We start from the raw sequence: 15,243 nt of genomic DNA on the forward strand, positions 1-15,243 counted from the left end.
CCTCTTAAACGCATAAGAAATACGGCGAAGAATAACTTCTCTTCATATAAATTTTTCCAGTCTGTTAATAACTACTGAAGAGCGTACTTGCAGAGATTTGGATGGAAATGAGGGTGGATAAACACAGAATTGAATTCAAATTAAATTGGAAGTACAATCTCTAAACTCGGTAGTTAAGACATTTGTTCCATCCAGATATGAATGCAATAAATCTGTAAGTATATGTTTGTTTTAGAAAAACTCATGTACACGTTTCAGAATGTTAAACTAAATAAAATTCCTTTAAATGTCATGGCTGTTACTCTTTTCGGATAGTTTTTACACTGTGAAAAGATGAAAGTAAACGGCCGACCTCGATCCAGTGGTACTGCCCGGTTCTCTGACAATGACACTTAAATTCTTTCATTGAATTCTTTATTATCCTCCACCACTTCTTTCTTTCTTTGCAATCACCTTTTTCACTTTTCACTTCTTCTTCACTATGTCCTTCCTCTTCATGGCAGTTTGCCTCTAATTCTTAATCGGTGAGCTTTGCATAAGCACAAGTGCACATATCCTTGCTTCTGGATGCCATTTTCCCTTGTTAATGAGGCTTGCTAATCGAGCTTTGTGCCAGTCTGCTCTCAATTTTTCTAGTGCATTTAACAGAGGTATTTGTTTTGTAATACACTTGTAAGCTTCCTCAGAATCACGTTTGATGATTTTACGCCTTGTTTCTTCTTGGAGTTTGTTTAGGCGCTCTTTCTTTCCCTTTTCAGCTTTTCTTTTCTTTTTTTTTCTTTTTTTTTTTTTTTGTCTTCCGTTCTTCATTCCTGTCTTATTTAGCAAACCTTTGAATGCTCGGTCAAGACTTTGCTTTATGCTTAAAAACTTCTCTTATTTGTCACTGACATCTCCTTTCATTTGAGCAAGTTCCTCTTGCACTGCTTTAGTATACTGATATTGCTCACTGGCCCATGGCTTAAGTTTATTTCTGTTAAAAAGTGTCCCCAAATTAGATGGAATGTTAATTTTCTTCCTTTTTCATTTGGGACATAATGTTTTCGAATTTTTTAACACCTTTGGACACAATGCCTATATGATTAGGCCTTAGTTGTGTCGGGGACATTCTCATCAATTTAAAACAGGAGGCTTCATTTGTTTCAGAAATAAAGAACACTCAAGTCATGCTTGACCTTTTCATGATATTTTTGGGTTTGAAATCTTCTTTTCCTTTCCTTGTAAAGTTATCCAGCAAATAGGGTTGTGCATAGACTACGAGTAGTCCCTCTTTCGCTTAGTCCGTCGTGCGTGACGCGGAAGAAAACCGCGAGAAAAAATATGGCCGCACGAAAGGAGGGATTACCGCCTCAGCCCAAGAGTTTGAATTATGCGTTGCTCTCACAACGCAAAAATATGATTGGCTTATGTTACGAGCGTTGACAACGTTGACAACATTCGAGATACGTGTGACGTCTTGAGGGAATGTTTTGGAACCGCAGCGAATCGAAGTGGTACCAGAGCAAATTGAAGTGCTGGAATCGCACTTCGCAAGCCGTGATGTTCTTGCGAAACTGCCAACAGGCTTTGAAAAGATTCAAATTTATCCAGTGTTTTGTTTGGCAAAGCTTTCCGCCTCCAACCCGACTGCGAGCGTGTTAGTGATTTCGCCGCTCAGCAGCATCGTCCAAGTCAGCGAATATAAATTCACTGAGCTTGGCCTTTCTGCCGTCCATTTGAAAGATTTAACCGGACTTTCACTTGAAACCGGACATTCACCTGAAACTTTCCGCTGGTATCAGCAAACATTTCACCACGGTTGGATGATCTCCTATGTCAAACACATAATGTAAATTCTCGGTTGAAACTCTGCATTTCAAATTTTCGCAATAACTTTTATATTTACACTTAGAGACGCAGCGAAAATCGTTACAAGATGCCTCATTCGCCGTCTTCTTTTAAAACGTCTTTGGCAATTTCGCTGAAAAAACACTGAACGAAGATACACGGCATATGTTTTTGCCAGAGCAATTTTATTCAGGATATCTCCTGGGGTTATTGACAACAGGCGATAATAGGAGAACGTCAAGATGAGAAATCCTACACCGAAAAATCACTCGGCCGTGAAAGGGCAAACTCTTGGGCTTAGGCGGATTTCGCGCGGCCATTTTTTTTCTCGCGGTTTTCTTTCGCGTCACGCACGACGGACTAAGCGAAAGAGGGACTACTCGTAGTTTAGGTTGTGCATGTTTGTATATGTCTGGGAGTATTTTGTTGAATTACTTGGGCCTTTCGTGCTTTAGGTCCTTATACAAGTACTTAAAATAGCCTTCGCTGTTACTCTCTGTTCCAGTTGACAATTTTGGTGATGAATTCCAAGGCAGCCGGCATGGAAGAAATAAAATATAAAGAAACATAAATATAGATAATGAAAGAAATATATAATGAGGACAGGCCTCACATTGCCATTCAATTTCTGCCATGCAAATTGTCCAGTCCAAAAATACTGTTTCAATGAAATAGCAAAGAATTGTGTTGTTAAAAGCATGTCAAAAGAAAATAATGCTAAAGAACTCGCAAGACCGGATGCACACTTAAACAGATACATGACGTGAGAAATGCAAGCAGAGACAACAGGAATGCTTCGAGGACTATGATTGGAACACTCCTTGTCGCACTGGTAAAATTGGGCAATTAAGCAATCAAGAGCTTGACAAGTATCCGTCAGTCATTTCAACCTTCAATTAAAGGGCAAGAAAAATGATAAGGTGCAACGAGTCACTGCGCATGCCTTGATCAGAATGGGTGAGGTACTTGATACCCATGTCTCTCTTCGGCGGCACGAAGTACTGCAAGATGATAACAGTGACGATGATATGAACAGCAGTTCAGATGCGGAAAGTGACAGCGAAGATGATATCGTCATTTCGCATCTTTGTAGCTCTGATTCATCGGAAAGCGAGAGTGATTCAAAAGGAAACCAACAGTGACAGAGTACCTGTTGTAGCACAGGTCTCTGGCCAAACCCGATCTGGGCGCAATATTGTGAGGTCGTTCTCTCACTGTCGTGACTTTTTTTGTATTAGTTGACCCATGTAAGTGGACTGTTTGGAAGTGTTCACCGGTATGTTCTATATGGCTAAAAGAAATACATAGCCCCCTACTCCTATGCCTATTTATTTCTGTGACCCCCCTCTTCATTTCTCAATTTTTTGATGATTCCCTCTCTTTATTTCCAGCACCCTCTCCCCCCTCACCTTCACCCCCAAGGCATAAATATTGAATGGTCCCTTATTGTTCGGTATACATAAGAGTCTTCTCGAGGGGACAGACTTTTAAGAAGGACGACCGTGACAGATTGCAACGGCTACAGGGAACAAGTGACTTTCGTCATTATTCTGCGCATGTCAGTGATGTTCGCTCACCGTCGTCCGCTCCGCACCGACCGGAAATGAAATTACCACTCAGTGCGTGGTTACCAAGGGTTACCTTTTTAACTCTCATATTATACATGTGGTCGTCTGGTGTTGGTTTGCCTGCAGACCAAGAGTGACATAATAACACGTAGTGTACAGTCTAAGCTCCGGTTGCGACCACCTCTCGGAAGCGACCAGTTTTTCAAAATACCAAAAGTTTCCAAGTCACATCATTATATTTGGAAGCTCTTGTAAGCGATCATCTCTCGTAAGCGACCGCAACACTTTTAGAGCTAAAAGTTTGAAATTTCCTTTTGTTTTTAACCTCCAGTGAGCGACCACTGAACACATTATAGACCGAAAATTGGACAAGACACATTCTAAGATGTTGTAACACCATCGCATTCCTAGGTAGTACAAGAGGTAGAAATTTTCTCAACGAAAAGTACCGGTTTTTCTCTCGAAACTGACTTTTCTGATGAATAAGACATTTCAAACATGGGTAAGACTCAGTAGTTACCATATGCTAATGAGGAAAAATTTTGACCAGCAAAAAGGTCTAAGATCTCGACAACAACCACCTCCTGTAAGCGACTACCTGGGCTTGACATTTTCGATGGTCGCTTACAGCAGGTTCGACTGTAGCATTTTTATTTTTACGAAAAAAAACTTTTTTTTTCGCGAAAAACAAAGTGAAACGTTTTCGAAAAAATAAAGTTTGTCATATGTACATTGCAAGCGTAACTTGACATCTTATAATTTTTTTTCACGAGTATGGCAAAATTAGAAACGGACAATATGTTTGCCAAAGGAAAAGAATAAATTTAAATTCAGTCATTTGGATGGCGTTTAATTAATTAAGTAACTTTAAACGTATAACAATCATACGCATGGAGACCTGTAAAATATAATGTTCAACATCCTGCCTTTTGTCAAAACGTTACTAAAACCGAGGAATATATTAACCTAACAGTCGAAGCCGCAATAACGTCCTGTTGTAGATGTGTATTCGACATTCAGACCAACTTAATCACGAAAAAATATGAACAAAAAAACTTATTAAGATGGAAACAACGACCTCGATGTTTAATTCATAACAAGGAACCAAAACAAAGCTGGGGAACACGGTAGATGTCGACGAAGTTGAAGGTTTTTATTTGAGTGATTGTAAAAACATGAGTTTGCAACGTTTCTTTCATTGGAATAGGCCAGGCCTACAAGAAGAAATTCTTTCCTGTAGGCGCGGTTGACAAACCCGCAGATAGGAATATTTGTTTACATAATAAGTGCGTAATTTAAACAGGATGTCTTCGTAAGAACAGGAGGAGTCAAACTGACACGAGTAGAAATAGCTCTGAATGACAGAGACGAAACACGCCATCTCTTCTGAGACAGGACTTCTAATGAGCTGATATTTCGACTCCACGTTTCCAGCTTGTGTTAGCTCAATACTATCTTATCACTTTCCACTAGACGTAAAATGTGAAAACTGATGAAGCATGATGTAAATTCAGTTTCTTGAATGGCGTTTAGCTAACTTGTAATCATCTTATGTGCATGGAAGCCTGTAGAATATAATGTTTAACATCACTCCCTTTTTTGAACATTTATATTATTATTATTATCATTATCATTATCATTATCATTGTCATTGTCATTGTCATTGTCATTGTCATTGTCATTGTCATTGTCATTGTCATTGTCATTGTCATTGTCATTGTCATTGTCATTATCATTATCATTATCATTATCATTGTCATTGTCATTGTCATTGCCATTGTCATTGCCATTGCCATTGCCATTGTCATTGTCATTATCATTATCATTATTGTTATAATTATTATTAAATTGAATATATAAGATTAGCTTGAAGCTGCAATAACGCCCTAACATAGACATTTATTCAATATTCAGGTTAACTAATCTTGAGCCACCTTGAACTGAAAAACAATATATTTTAAACAGGAAAACAACGAAATGATTAAATTTTTAATAAAGAACAAAGACAAAGGTGGAGAACACGAAAAATGCCATGGGAATTCAAGATTTTTAACTGAGTAAAAGTAAAGACATGAGTTGTTGTTTTATCGAAATACAAAATAAAAGGTCTTCGGAATAAAATAGTTTCCCATATTTACATCGCAACGAGCGTAACTTGGCGCCTGAAAATATATGCTTTCTTCCAACTTAAGTGTGGCAAAATGAGAAGCAGACAATCTGTCAATCTGTTTGCAAAAAAGGAAAAGCATAAATTTAAATTCAGTTGTTTGAATGGCGTTTAATTAATTAACTAACTTTAATTTTAACTTAAGACAATCGCATGCATGAAGGGTTGTAAGATAAATTGTTTAACATCCTACCTTTTGCCAAAACGTTAAAAAACCCCGAGGAATATAGTTAAGCTAACAGTCGAAGTCGTAATGACGTCCTGTTACAGACATGCATTCAACATTCAGGCTAACTCTATCTCGAACAAATCTGAAGAAAAAAAAAATTAACAAGATGAAAACAACGAAATCAATGTTTAATTCATAATAAAGAACCAAAACAAAGATAGGGAACACGGAAAATGCCGTCGAAGTTCCAGGTTTTTAACTGATCAATTGTTAAAAACATGATTTGGGAACGCATCTTTCATTGAAATAATACATTCACTCATAAACAAGCGCAAGAAGGAGTTTATTCCTATAAGTTTACTTGAGAAACCCGCAGATAGAGATATTTTGTTTACATAAGAAGTGCGTAATTTAAACGGAAAGCTCTAGAAAGAGCAAGAGCAGTCAAACTAACATGAGAAGGAATAGCTCTGAGTGACAGAGACAAAACACGCCATCTCTTATTACAGTGTTGACTGGTAAAGAGCTGGTTATATATCGACTTCACGTCGCCAGCTGGTGCTAGCTCAATTCTTTCCATAGGACTTGAGAACTGAAGACGTTCGTTGCGGTGTAAAAATGAATGTCTCTGCGCTCCTCATTTTTGTGTCATCGATTTCAATAATGTTTCGTCCAACGCAAGCTCAGGGTGAGTTCCAAAATGTCCTTACATTTTTATTGATAGCCTTTCAATCGCGTTTTATACTATCCTACTTTGTGTATCCTAACATCCACTTGCCTGGGTTGGCATCCCAAACTCTGCCTCATAAGCGGGTTGAGTTTGTTGTTGGTTGTTCTCTTTAACTTCTTCTTCTCGGTCATGTTTTCTTCCGGGTACTCCTATTTTGCTATCTTTACGAATAGCGACATTTTAAAATTCCAATTTGACCAAGAATCCGAGTTTGTCTGAGTTCGTCTGAACACCGTCAATATTTTCATTCAGCTGGAACTCGCCAAGATCACACAAAATTGTGATGATAAAATTTCTCAGGTAAAACTGACACGATATTTCATTAATCACTCACAAAAACGGAGAAAAATGCGGTTTTTTGATAACATTTTTATCTCCTGTCTGTCTCTTTTGCGAAAGCAATTTCGGTCCTTAATTGACGATACGCGAAAAGTTTAAAAGATAAGACCCATGCAAAAATATAAATGAACTTATTCGGTTCAATAGTTTTCTCGATAATGATGATAATGATGGTGATAATTAAGAGACTATCATCTAGATCACAGTCTTTTGTGGTCATTTGGGAAGCTAATCTTCTAAAAGTTGCAGTTCAGTCATTTTTGCCTCCTTTGTCCTTCGTGGAAGCTTTGTTTATTTAGCACCCTTTGGTATTTTAAAGCCGATAGTTGTAATGTCAAAATACTGTAAGATAACGAAAACCATTTTCAAGGAGATTTCAAGTTCTTGATGCATCATCGCTAAGTTTACCACAAATAACATTTGAATAAATTTACCGGAATTTATTAGTAATTTGTCTCACAATTTTATTGCGCATCTACGAGGCAATTTGCACGAAGCGTCGTCTAGTGTAACTCTCCCTGAATTAGACATGTCTCGCACGTTTTCGTGACAGCAATGCAAGGCATGTTAATAACCAAGTGTAACAGCGCCTTTTGACACGATTGCCGACGCATAATTCTTTACAAGAGTTGGTACGAGAAATTGCTACTTGCATTTATCTTATAGCATCACTACATTCTTAAAAATAATTCTCAGTCAGTCAGCACATAAATAAAGACGAAGAGGAAGCTAGAATATCAAAACCAGCTATTTTCTTACTAGATGGGAAAAGAGGTCTGTAAAATGCATGTCTAGTTTGTATTATATCGCCTAAAAAAGAATGACGCTGCATTTTTCGTTAATAAAATCGGCAAGGTGATCTTTGAGGAGAGATCTTTCAAAAATCTTCGAAGGGCACGGAAATTTGGAGTTCAAACGGCAAATAAGCGAAATGCGGGCTTTCTTGTTACAGTCTAACAAACATATCCTACTATACGTAATGCTGTTCTTAAAAAATATATTACCTGAATTTAATCATAAACAAAAATAGGAACTTTATGCCCATGCGTTGTGTCACAGTTTTCTTCGGTCAGTCTTCTGTAATTAAGATAATTATCCTTTGAATCCTGTAGCCTAAAACTAAAAACGACTTCTTTCGTGCTCCAAAGCACTCGAGAATCAATAAAGGAAGTTATTACCAGTAACAGGTGGATTTAAAATACCCCACTTTCCTCACAGTATGAAATTACCGTATGTCATCATTGAAACCCCTCAATTAGTCAAATTATGCGGAAAACATCTTTCTTGTTTAAGTATGTTGCGGTTTGAAGGCCAGTATGCGGTTTTCTCTTGAGCGAGCGAACTCGAGCGTTTCATTTGTTTTCTTTCGTTGTGTGTATTTGTTGAACTTTTTTGTCTTCTTTTTGTCTAAGCGAGCGTTATCTTGGATTCAGTAAGTTGAAGAAAGCAAACAAAAAGTTAGGTTGATGCGTAAATAAATTTAACTAGCTCTTTTCCAGAAAAAACGCCAGCGTTACAGGTTATTAATACAACAGACCACATATAAAAACGTAGTAAATGTTTTTCTTGCACGCTACAAGGAAAAAATTTGGAAAATGCTACAATCACCGGTTATTTTGGCTTGTGTTTGAGGAAAACTCTGGCAGGTAAATGGTTTAATTATCGCGATGTCATCGTTTTCGAAAAGCTCTGTTTTCAAAATGTTTCCCGTCCACGCACACTAAAACGCAAGCCGCCGTTTTCAAATTCCTCCTGTTTGAAGAGCGTTTTCGTAACGGGTTAGAGGAGACGGTAGGTCTAAGCATAGAAAGATAGCCGTGTTTTCAAATTCCTCCTGTTGGAAGAGCGTTTTCATGACGAGTCAGAGGAGACGGTAGGCCTAACCATAGAAAGAAAGCCGTGTTTTCAAATTCCTCCTGTTCGAAGAGCGTTTTCGTGACGGATTAGAGGAGATGGCAGGCCTAACCGTAGAAAGATAGCCGTGTTTTCAAATTTCTCCACTGTAGTGTGGACGCAGCCTGAGCTTTTCACCTCTCTTTTTCACTTAATGAAGTAAATTTCAATGATTTCCTCAAAAGCCGCTCCCTAAATTTATTTCAAGATTGGTTACAAGCAACACTGTGTAATAAGAGGTGGCGTGTTGTGTCGCTGCCATTCAGAGGAATTTGGCTCATTGACACTCAACTATAAGAGAGCGAGATGCTCGCTTGCATCTAACAGTTAATTTTTTATGTAAGGTGCAAGAAACATATTATGCAAGACTCGATATTTTTCTCTCCATATGACAGTTTCAGAAGCTGGCATAAGTATGGCAATCACGGTGCTTCTGATGTCTCAGATGTTTTATAAACTGGACGCTCAGCAGTGTATAATTCAAGGTAAATATTCCATCCGTGGCATGATGTTGAAAGGACATACCTTCATCGAGGAGAAGACCGGAATTGCGCTTAATTGTTTAGACAAGTGTGATGATGACGTCAGATGTCAAAGCTTTAACTACGTCATCAGCCAAGGCATATGTGAGTTGAACAACCGCACCAAAGAAGCCAGACCTGAAGATTTTGTTCCGGACTGCGATCGGTTCTATATTAAACGATTCAGGGAAAGAGGTATTGTTCTTCTTTGAATGTTCATCTCCATCTTTTTTTTTAAGGATAGTACTCGTATCTTATACGAGCGTGCCCAGAATCTCATTGCATCCCGAGGACTACAAACAAAGCCCGCAGTTTTTCGTGAAGAGTACTTAACAAAAGTGGTGTTTAGTAATGACAAGAAAGCGCTAAAAAAACAATGTCTTTGACTTTTCTATTTTTAGTTCCCCTCGGATCCATTCCCGAGTTGCCAGCTGAGTCGTGCGCCGAGATCAGGGCGAGCGAAGGAGAAGATGCAGTCAGCGGTAATTACTGGTTCGATTCAACTAAACCTGGCGAGGCAGTCCTGGCTCGTTGTGACATGTCTAAACTAGGTAACTATACGTTCGGGATTTTACCTTGATTTATTATTTACAAACTTCTTGCAATAAGCCTCATCTACGCGCTATAAAATGCCTAAACTTCCAGGCTGTTTCTGTGAGTCTGTGATTAGAGACTCTGTATTTTACAAAACAAGGCATATTTGCGAAAAGTGCAACTTTGGCGCTAAATCAAATTTTTACGAACTTTTATATTTAGGTTATGTTACCTTTCTATTAATGTAATAACCAGGAGTGTGTTTTAATAAACCCTTCCAATAAGCGTCTCCATAGCGAAAAGAACGTTCAAGACATGGACATAGGCTGTTTAATTTATGAGATGCTCTTCATAAAGAAGAAGCCCAGCTTTAAAACCCAATCAGGCTCCATCCGAGCAAAACTATTTGTTTGGAGTTAAAACAGGAATAGCATTTATGAAGGTCGAGAAGCCGAGAGCCATAAAGATAAAGAACAAGGCCAGCTTTAAAACCCAATCGGACTCCATCCCAGGAAAACTATTTGTTTAGAGTTAAAACAACGTTCATATAGCTCATGAAGCTGAGAGCTAAAATGATAGGTTCCAGATCTGCTATCTTCTCTAGACTAATAATTAACAGGCAAACAGGCTCTATCTTCCCCATGCAACTGACAGCGGGTGGTCAGAACCAGAAGATTCCCACCCAGCAAGAAGTTGTGCGTGGAACAGAGATATTTCAAGGAGCAGATCCGTTGCCATTCCCTGACTGGATTGTGATAGTGATGGACATTTGATAAAGATATTTTGTTTTTCTTTATAAAAAGCAAAAAACTCTCTGAAAGTTAGTTAGTGATCTCTTTTGCCTATTTGCTCCGAGTCGGGCTCCGTCAAGTGTAACAACATAAGCAATTGCATTTTAATCCTTTCAATCTTATCTTCTAAAACAGATATCGATGACTGTGCAAGTCATCCCTGTAAGAACAACGGGACCTGCACAGACCGAGTGAACGGATTCAACTGCAGCTGCGCACCAGGATTTAATGGGACACAATGTGAAACAGGTAACTACAGCCAAAATTCATTTTTCTTCATTTGTTAGGACTTTCTTTTAAATCTCTTTCTATTTCGCTTACAGTACTTTTTAAACCGCTTGGAATGGACAGAAACATATTTTTGTTGTTGCAGTTGTTTATTTTGCAAATATTGTTGCTGTGGGTTCTATCATATATGACCGTTATATGATAATAGATTTTTGACCAAGGAAAGCACTTCTGTAAAAACCTGGTGAAAATTTCTGGTTGCGGAGATCAGTACCGAAATCTTTTACAGGGAGTTATCGTTAGAGACGCCAACAGCAATTAGACTTTATGTCCAACGATATCGTTTTAATCCAAGAACGCAACCAGAGAATATTTTACAAGGCACGACTCTTTAAGCCCAAAACACGATTCTAAAGGATTACGTAAAGTTATTAAAAAGTCTGAACTTAACATTATCTAATACATTTCAGGGAGCTCGATTAGCTGTAACGGAATTTGTAGTTTGCAACATTAATAACTTTCAAAACAATACAGGTAGTTGACAGTTTCACAAAAAGACTATCGCAGGTAGTAGTTACAGCTCAGCGCTTATTACAGTTATGATCTACAACAAAAATAGCAGGTGTTTGTTACGGTTAATGAACTGGAATAGTAAACTGTAACTTAGAAACGCAAAATGAACTAAAAAAAAATATATCTAAAGCAAATATATAAAATATACTAAATAATCTGGTTTTCTCTCCTCACAGTTATTAACCTTCTACATTTTTCCTTTAAAACAGATAACGATGACTGTAAAAGTCATCCCTGTAAGAACAACGCGACCTGCACAGACCGAGTGAACGGATTCAACTGCAGCTGTGTACCAGGATTTAATGGCACACAATGTGAAACAGGTAGCTATGTCCAAAATTCATTTTCCTTCGATTTTTAAACTGCTTGAAGAGAGGAGAAACAGATATTTTTGCTTATGCATTTTTGGTTAAAGAAAAGCACACTTTTTTTCCACAACTTTCTTTTCTCTCCTTGATTCTGTCCAGTTGACCTATCCAAGTCTCTAAGGAGCGAAATTTGGGCCGTTAAACGATCTTATGCATTTTTTGTTATTTTGCAGATATTGTTGTTGTGGGTTCTATCGTATACCGTACAATCCCAAGTTAAAGCCCTGTGATCATATAACGTCATAAGGGGTTTTGTGTGGGCTTAAAGACGGGCGTGCTTATATCCGGGGGGGGATATAAGTGGAATAAAAATAATGTTTCGGAACGACGATATAAGACGTAACTGAGCAACTAATTAAAGCTAACATACCAATACCTTTAGAACTATTAGATTTATAATACATTTATTTTTACAATAAACGGAGAATATATTTCAAGAACATTCATAAAACACCAGTGTGACTGGAACAACTTGAAAGGAACAGAACGTTATCTGATTTATACATTGGATGGGCTCGTATCCGGGTTTGGGGTTGGGGGGTGGGGGCGCTAATATCTGGAATAATTAATATCTCTGTTAGCAAATAGGGTTTAGATCCGGGAAGCTTTAACGTGAAATTTTATGGTATAACCGTTATTAACTTTCTGCCTTATCACCTTGAAACAGATATCGATGACTGTACAAGTCATCCCTGTAAGAACAACGGGAAGTGCACAGACCGAGTAAACGGATTCAACTGCAGCTGTGCACCAGGATTTAATGGCACACAATGTGAAACAGGTAACTATAGCCAAAACTAGTTAATTTTCATTCAAATTCTACGGGTTTTAATCTCTCTCTAAGTTGTTTGCGCGCAGTGTTGTATCTTTTAACTTCAAGCATAGTTTTGTTATTGGGTTTTGTTGTTAGTTGTTGCAGGTTCTATCGAATGTGACCGTTATTAACTTTCTGCCTTATCACCTTGAAACAGATATTGATGATTGTGCAACTCATCCCTGTAAGAACAACGGGACCTGTACAGACCGAGTGAACGGATTCAACTGCAGTTGCGCACCTGGATTTAATGGAACGCAATGTGAAACTGGTAATCGAAACAGATAACCTCACCAACCTTATCGTTCGTGTAAATAATAAAACAGCAAAGTTAACAAAGATCGGGAGCCAATCAAAAGGTGTATTTCCTAGAAATTGACAGCCACTGGAAAAGGGAAAAAAAAAAAAGAAAGTCGTCTTTGACTACTATGGCCACGGGGAAACCAAAAGATAAACCTTTTTACGAGTTGCTGTGAAACTTTCATCTTTTTTACTTTTCCAGCAGAAATGTTTTAATTCCTTCTTTACAGCATATTTCCTTGTAAACGTTTGCCTGTGAGCGGACACACGACCCAAAGTTACACATGCTAAACACACTAGGGCGTGTAGTTCCATGGTCATAACCTCCAATCTGGTGAAGGGGGGACAGATGGGGAATTGACCGCATGGGTATGGCTTCGATTCAGGACCGATTTTACACCTTTTGTGGGCAGGTGGAGGCGAGATGATGCGAAGAGTTAGTTACTTAGACGAGTGAACGAATTCAACTGCAGCTGCGCACTACATGTAGACTTTACTGGAACACTGTGAATGAGATAATCGCTGTAGATAACAGCAGGTAATACCACATGCAAGTAGCAGGGATGAAACGCCTACAATCGATGGGCAGATGGCAGTACTGTGTGGTTGATATCACTGAAAGTTTCCCGTTAGCCAGCCACACGATTACTCAAATAAAATGTATCTGCTATAGGTGTGGATTTAAGGTGCCAATTCTACTTATTTTCCTTCGTAACAAGGTTCTCTTGAGATTTTTCTGATACTTTTTTTCGCCTTTTTAATGTGTAAAGTAGTTTATTTCCACCAGAATTCCCTTTTATGCTCGTAATGGGACACTTAACCATCCATTGTGACATTGAAAATGTAACACTTAGATCCCTTTGTTATTAGACATCGACGAGTGCGCAGCACAGGTCGACCCATGTGTTGCTGTTGCCAACTCTGAGTGCAAGAATACGGATGGATCGTATACCTGCCAGTGCAAAGATGGATTTGTAAAGAACGGCGCTATTTGTGAAGGTGCAACACAGTTTTATCATTAGTAGGGATATCTTCTATTCTGTTTTAATTAGCTACAGTTAAAAACTTTATTTGTCGTTATGTAAGGACAGTTTGCCACATTTAAGAATCTTATATTACAAGTAGGCATGTATCAGGAAAAAAATAATAAATAACCCATATGAAGTTAGAATCCACTACATAGTTGGTTAAAGTATCCCACATGGTATTCCTCCAGCGGTTTATCCAATGCCAGAGAGTAAACACACCTTAGTGGAGAAACACTGGCGCTATTGCGATGTTCTTGCACTTAGAACCGATAAATATCATCGCCTGAAGGACAAATTTATTCAGCTATGGCTTACCTACAAGTTACCCAACAACATCTGAACTGGAAATTTCAAATGTAAATATGAAGATTTTCTCGTATAAACAGACAAAAAGCTGGTAATTAATACCTATTGTAGAAGCTATATTTCGGTGGCGAGATCTTTTTACAACCTTGTTCTCAGGAAAAATGGAAACAAAGACAAATCATATAGAAATGTTTGTGCATGACCGGATGTAATAAAGTGATGTAAAATTGAACAAAATATATGAAGTGACTGTATTCAAACTACAAGTAACACCCAACGACACAGCACGACAGAGGTATCTACGGATCAGGGGAGAGTTATTTACGTATTACTTTGTTTGTTTTTTTTAGTTGAGATATGTAAGAACTACCAAAATCAGACAGACGCGGAAAGAAGATATGACTACGCAACACAAGACGACATATGTCAAATGTCTTCTGTGTTTATCACATATTTATTTACACATTTGTGTATTTCCTTTAGTTGATGTATGTCACTGGCAAATTTACCAAAATCTGACAGATGCAGAAAGAAAATATGACTACGTAACAGTAAACTACAAATGTGACAACAGACTCAATGGCTGGTATCGCTTCCAAGGAGCTGCAGGCACAAAAATGGTGACCACATGTCCACCGATGGACCGTTGTGATGCACACTATCCTATCTGGTTGAGTGGTGGTCATCCTACAGTGGCTGAGGGTACAGTCACAAGAAAAGTCTGCATTCACCGGTATGGAGGCTGTTGTGGCACATTTTTCCCCATTCAAGTAAAGAACTGCAGCTCCTATTATATCTACAGGTTATTACACCCGGGGAATTGTCCTGCCCGATATTGCAGTACTGACTAATCCGGTCATAGCATGCGTATGTTTCAGTTAGCTTCAGTTGAATAGTAGTGGCAAGAGACTTAGATCATTGTCTCTTTTAGTGCCAAGCGGGATATTACTTCCCGACATGATTACCTACAGTAAAACTTAACCATGGCCTGGTTGTTCAAAGTATGACCAAGCTAGTCCATAATTAGTGTTACCCATTTATACACTTCAGCCATTTTTTTTTCTCTCAACTTTTGACGACGGCTTAC

General features: G+C 38.3%; 1 protein-coding gene across 1 annotated transcript; it reads left to right on the forward strand.

Annotated features, from left to right (window-relative positions):
- The first annotated feature begins 6,349 nt into the window (after positions 1-6,349).
- LOC145495658 (uncharacterized) lies at positions 6,350-15,007 on the forward strand. Its single transcript, XM_081475281.1, has 9 exons — positions 6,350-6,419; positions 9,089-9,409; positions 9,616-9,765; positions 10,675-10,788; positions 11,550-11,663; positions 11,882-11,904; positions 12,619-12,706; positions 13,693-13,821; positions 14,640-15,007. The coding sequence occupies exons 1-9, from the start codon at positions 6,350-6,352 to the stop codon at positions 15,005-15,007; spliced, it is 1,377 nt and encodes a 458-aa protein (XP_081331407.1).
- The last annotated feature ends 236 nt before the right edge of the window (positions 15,008-15,243 follow it).

The sequence above is a fragment of the Orbicella franksi genome, chromosome 8 (genome assembly GCF_964199315.1).
Source record: "Orbicella franksi chromosome 8, jaOrbFran1.1, whole genome shotgun sequence".
Classification (NCBI taxonomy): domain Eukaryota; kingdom Metazoa; phylum Cnidaria; class Anthozoa; order Scleractinia; family Merulinidae; genus Orbicella; species Orbicella franksi.

Excerpts from the sequence above, each read along its gene's own strand:
- LOC145495658 (XM_081475281.1), top strand. The coding sequence starts at position 6,350 with ATGAATGTCTCTGCGCTCCTCATTTTTGTGTCATCGATTTCAATAATG. Across the intron at positions 6,420-9,088 it reads TCGTCCAACGCAAGCTCAGG|TTTCAGAAGCTGGCATAAGT; the intron begins GTGAGTTCCAAA and ends TCCATATGACAG. Across the intron at positions 10,789-11,549 it reads TGGGACACAATGTGAAACAG|ATAACGATGACTGTAAAAGT; the intron begins GTAACTACAGCC and ends CCTTTAAAACAG.